This window comes from Quercus robur, chromosome 5 (genome assembly GCF_932294415.1).
Source record: "Quercus robur chromosome 5, dhQueRobu3.1, whole genome shotgun sequence".
NCBI lineage: Eukaryota > Viridiplantae > Streptophyta > Magnoliopsida > Fagales > Fagaceae > Quercus > Quercus robur.
This window is the reverse complement of record NC_065538.1, coordinates 19,745,110-19,750,318: the sequence shown is the minus strand read 5'-3', so window position 1 is coordinate 19,750,318 and position 5,209 is coordinate 19,745,110. Positions and strand designations below refer to the sequence as shown.

The 5,209-nt window shown below is 32.2% G+C and overlaps 1 protein-coding gene and 1 non-coding gene across 2 annotated transcripts; both read right to left on the bottom strand.

The window, feature by feature from the left end:
* Positions 1 to 902: 902 nt before the first annotated feature.
* On the bottom strand, positions 903 to 1,878 carry LOC126725425 (protein THYLAKOID ASSEMBLY 8, chloroplastic-like). Its single transcript, XM_050430158.1, has one exon. The coding sequence runs from the start codon at positions 1,773 to 1,775 to the stop codon at positions 1,047 to 1,049; it is 729 nt and encodes a 242-aa protein (XP_050286115.1). The 5' UTR covers positions 1,776 to 1,878; the 3' UTR covers positions 903 to 1,046.
* Positions 1,879 to 4,811: 2,933 nt separating this feature from the next.
* TRNAS-CGA (transfer RNA serine (anticodon CGA)) lies at positions 4,812 to 4,893 on the bottom strand. The gene has a single exon. It is a non-coding gene; the product is annotated as a tRNA-Ser (tRNA).
* Positions 4,894 to 5,209: the final 316 nt, after the last annotated feature.

Here is a 5,209-nt window from a genome sequence, read left to right as displayed (position 1 = left end):
TTTCCCTTGTCATCTTTTCCTATTGGGGTGCTATTAGGGCTAACCTTAGGAGGGGATAAGGCAAGTCTAGATTTGCTACCAAAAGGTTGAGGGTTGGTAGGGTGCCATTATAGGTATAATTTGCACTTATCTTATTAAGATTATAAGATGGGATATGATATAGATAATTGGATAGTATAGGTATGATTTTTCATAATAACTCATGAAAAATCAAATCTGAATTATATAAAATTTCTCCACCCTTATCCAATTCATTTCAATAGTTCTACGAATAAGTTTTCAAATTTGGCTTATGTTTTATTTTTTTTTGAGTAACATCTGTGAGAGATTCATTTATCAAAAATGGGTTTTTCGAAATTTCTTTTATTGATCAATGCTTTCTAAATATTTAGTTTGCCCTCATTTACTATTGATCTTGCATGTGATGGAAGATCACTATGCATCTATCTATCTATATAACAAACTTTGGTTTTGATAATTGATTTATAATTAGCCTTTTATTAACAAATTTCTAGTACACGACTTTTGTTTGATCAGTTATGTTTATGACCAAAAGCATGATGCTTCAATTAGTGGTAATAGAAAAACCCATACATGACAATCAATTTTGTCTCAAACAAGGGTATATGCGTTTCTAGTTGACTACAATTAGCCTACAACTTATGATAGAACCATTAAAAAAAAAAAAAAAAAAAAAAAAACCAAAGTTGGTCTGATAACTATGCTTTTTATTATCTAACCAATATATCAATCAATTTTTTTATGTAAATAGAAATTGAACTCCTAATTATTCGATTCTGATAATTGTGCTTTTTATGATCAAACTAAGACATCTATTAGTGTTTGGTAGGCAAGAATTAAACTCTACATCATTCAACAATCAAAAACTTAACCAAGATAACTGAAACTCAAACAAGTTTATATCTATATATATATATATATATATATAATTTCTTTTCTTTTATTAAAGTAATTAAAAAAAGATTAATATAATTAGTTCCTAATATTATTACAAATTGGAAGCAAAATTGTACATAAAATATTCTCTACACTCTCAATTTCTCCAAATTGCCCCTGGAGAGCCACTTAACCTCAACAGCCAAACTCTCTTCCCCAAGCCTCCTCAACCCTTTACTCAAAACCTTAACCACATACTCATCCGCCTCAAAAGTGGACCCCCACCCACTCCTCTTCATCATCTCGTAAATCCTGACCGTCGATTCCCTCCTATCAGCACCAATCACCGCCTTGATCAACCTGATGAGCCCCTTGTCGTCACACTGGATCCCACCCCCGCCACAATCTGTCTCCAAGTCACAGATCAGACGGTCGAGATCTTCCACCATTCTGTTCCTGGCGAGAGCGGAGGCCACGTCGGCGTAGAGGGACAAGTCCGGGTTGTGGTATTCAGATCGGACGGCGGAGAAGGCGTGGAGAGCGAGGGCGCAGTGGTCTTGGCGTAGGAGCTCGCGTAGGGTAGCGAGGAGGTCGGATTTGAGGAGGCGGGAGAGGAGCGGGGAGTAATCGGGTGTGGTGGAGGAGGAGGAGGAGGACTTGTGAGCTCGCTTGAGGGCTTGGATGGCGTTGATGGCTTCGATGCTTAGGATGCGGCCTTTCATGAGGGGCCCACGGTTGGAGCGCGGACCGCAGCGTATGGCAACGTAGGCGGTAGTGGTTGTGGCTCTTGTGGGTCTGGGTCTGGGTCCGGTGTTGTAAATTGGGTTAACGGGTTTTAGGAGGAAGGCGAGGTTTTGGTGGAGAGTGGAAGAAGCCATGAGTTGAGTTCACTGGAATGGAGTCTCGGGGAGTGACACTTTTGGACTTGAGGCTCTGTCTTTTGGATGGGATAAGACATAAGTGAGTAAAAGCCTGGCCAAACAGGCGGGGCGGGTCGGGTCAATTGGTTTTGGATTGAAAAATGTGCTTAGGATAAAAATAGGTAATTATAGGGGGTTTGGTCAACTGGGTTGTACGGCGGGTTGGGTCGTATTTTTTCGCGTGATATTTTAAATACTAAATAAAGAAAAACGAAAATTTGTCAAAGTCATGCTTTAAATTAGTTATCATGAAATGTATTATCTTGAACTCACTACTCATATCAATAAAAACACAAGTTTTACTTATTCACAATATTAACATTCCAAAATATAAAAACAAAATTACAAATGCACAATTAGATGGCTAATTTGACAAAGAATAAAAACATATAAAAAATTGGCAATCTTGAAAAATAATTTCTTAATCTAATATCTTGAAAAATAATCTAATAAATGTATTTTGGTTGACACTATGTTTCAATTTGGGTATATACATCAATTTGATATATTTATATATGATTTATATATATATATAAATATCATGTCATTGTTAAGTAATATACACTTCAAGAAATATCATCTTTTATTTTGAAAATTATTTTCAAAAGTCGTATATTTTGGCTAGGGAATGTTAAAAAATAGGCCTACACCAATCAATTTTTAGTGTAGACCAAATATACGTTATATATATATATATATATAGTTTTAATCTAAAGGGTCTGTTTTATGATTGTACTTCTTATCATTAGATCAAGACACTAATCGGTTTTTGGAGTAGGTTGAAATTAAACTCCAAATCTTTTATTCAACCATTATAAATTTTACCTGTTGAGCTAACTAGAACCCACATATGTTTTTAAATCTATTGCAACTAATTTATCTTAGCATGCACTTTGTCATTTGATATTTAAAAATGTTTACTTATCGCATTATTTAAGCAAAAATAATACCTTAATCATTCATCTTTCAATTCGTTTGCATATAATTAGATAAATGTCTCAATTGTTTTTCTTGAGACCATTTTATTTGAAGCGCTAACTATATATATATATAATATGGCGTTATCCAAAAAAATGTAAAAAATTTGATTTATTTATTTTTTAAATAATAATCACGGGCATTATATTTGTTAATTAAGTTTGAGTTGTACATTGTAAAGCCCACAAAAAACAAGTAAATCAACCATGTCTTAATTTTCTTTTCTTTTTTTAGCATATTTTTGTTTAAAGGGTTAGGTAATGAGTTAGTGTGATCAGGTCGGGTTAATGCGCAAAAAAATAGGTCAAGTAACAAGTCAATCCATTTTTGTTTCGGGTCAAAAAATTTGCGTTTAAGTCAAGTCAACAAATCCCAACCTATTTTCCCAGGTATACATAAGAGTGGGTGAGTGTGTATATATATATATATATATGCAAACATTTTTAAAATATTAGTGAGGGATTAATTACAGATAACCCACATGAGGTTCAGTTATATTTTTACATTGGCTACCCATAGTTCAAAATTTGGTACTTTATCCACCTAAAGTAAGCTCTATTAGACTTCCGTAACCTACCTATGGATTTTCCATTAGAAAAAACATAACATAAAACATATTAAAAAGCTAGGGTTTAAAATTTTGCATAAATGGATGAGATGAAATTTTAAATAAATGTTTTGAAATTTCAACAAGAAGATTCAATTAAAGAAAACTTGTATTGGATTCAAAAACTTCATAGTTCATACGAAGCATTAAAAAGTCTAAACAAATAAAACCCAAGTGAGACAATACAGAGAGAAAGTGGATTGCATTCAAACATCATACTATTCCTTACTTATCCGTTCTATCTCAAATGTTTTGTATATTGTTTTGGACCTGTTCCGATTTTTTACATTGGAACATAACATTTCAGTACCAACTTATTTTGATGTACCACTAAAGTTTTATATATTACAAAATTTATATACCAAAGTCTACATAACATAATATTATATAATATCAAATTATTAATTTAAAATCAAATAATTTACATTGTTAATATCATCATTATATATAATATAGTATTGGCTAAAATATTATATATTTTGCTCTCTAAACTTTGCTAAAAGTTCAATTTTCATCCTTAAACTTTACAAAACGTTCTAAAATTTAAAGAATCTTATTAAAATCTGTAAAAATCTTATTAAAATTAAAGAATCTTGTTGAAATTCATATAAATGTATCATAAAAATTTAAAGAACATGCAGATTCTACATTTTTTTTTTGATAAATGCAGAAACTACTCATTTGTTGTCCTTGTATGAAGAAAATGTATCAAATGAGGTAATATTGTCATTTAATGACTCACACAAGTAACGTCTTAAAGAAAAATGTTAAAGTTACAAATTATTTTACAACATTTTTTTATTAATTAGGTAAGTGGTTATTGGTAAGTAGAAAAAATGATATTAATTGCAGGTCCAAAAGAAAACTAATAAGAACTAATCACAAAAAACAGTTTGTAAAGATATTATTAAATAATTTGTGACTGTAGCATTATTTAAGATCAAAATATAAAGTGGGAAAGGTTGGGACATTTTCTCGAAGATGTGTCTAGGAATCCCCACAGTAACCTAGGTAGAAACGGGTTCATGATATGCACCCGCAAATGGAATTCATGCATGATACCTTATAACTTGTTATGCAGTATACCTACAAAGCAGACAATTTTTGTGCCGATTGACTCATAAATCAGAGTATGAACCATGATTTCGATATATAACTCTCCATTGACATATTTAAATTTCTATCTGTTTTGATTTTTCAGGAGTTGTTTAGAAATATAGAATGTTGTAGCCTGTGTCTGACTGTCTGAGAGCTTTGCCAAAGAGAAAAAGGAAAGTTGATTAAAAAGTGAAAAAAAGCAAAAAAAACAAAAAAAAGATCAGAGAGCTTTGCCAAAGAGAAAAAGGAAAGTTGATTAAAAAGTGAAAAAGAGCACAAAAAAACAAAGATCAGAAAGAAAAACTAAAATGCGTCGACAGCAGGATTCGAACCTGCGCAGGCAAAGCCCAACAGATTTCGAGTCTGTCTCCTTAACCACTCGGACATATCGACAACTTATGGAGAGTTTTCTCAGTATGTTTATTTAAACTATGCCATGGAACTACTTTAATATTTTAAAAGTACATTTTCGGGCCTACATTATTTTAATACATACTATACTACTACAGTGCTACCCTTATGCCCGTGAATTGGGCTCTGAATAAATATAAAATCAAAAGTGGGCTTCTAATTAAACAAGTAGACAATTCATGAATGCTCCAATATGGGTATAGTTCTTTTATGGATCTTATGACATAGTACCTATGCTATGCAGTCTTGTAAATTCCAGTGCAATAGGGCCCAATTATTTACGACCCTCAAAGTTGTG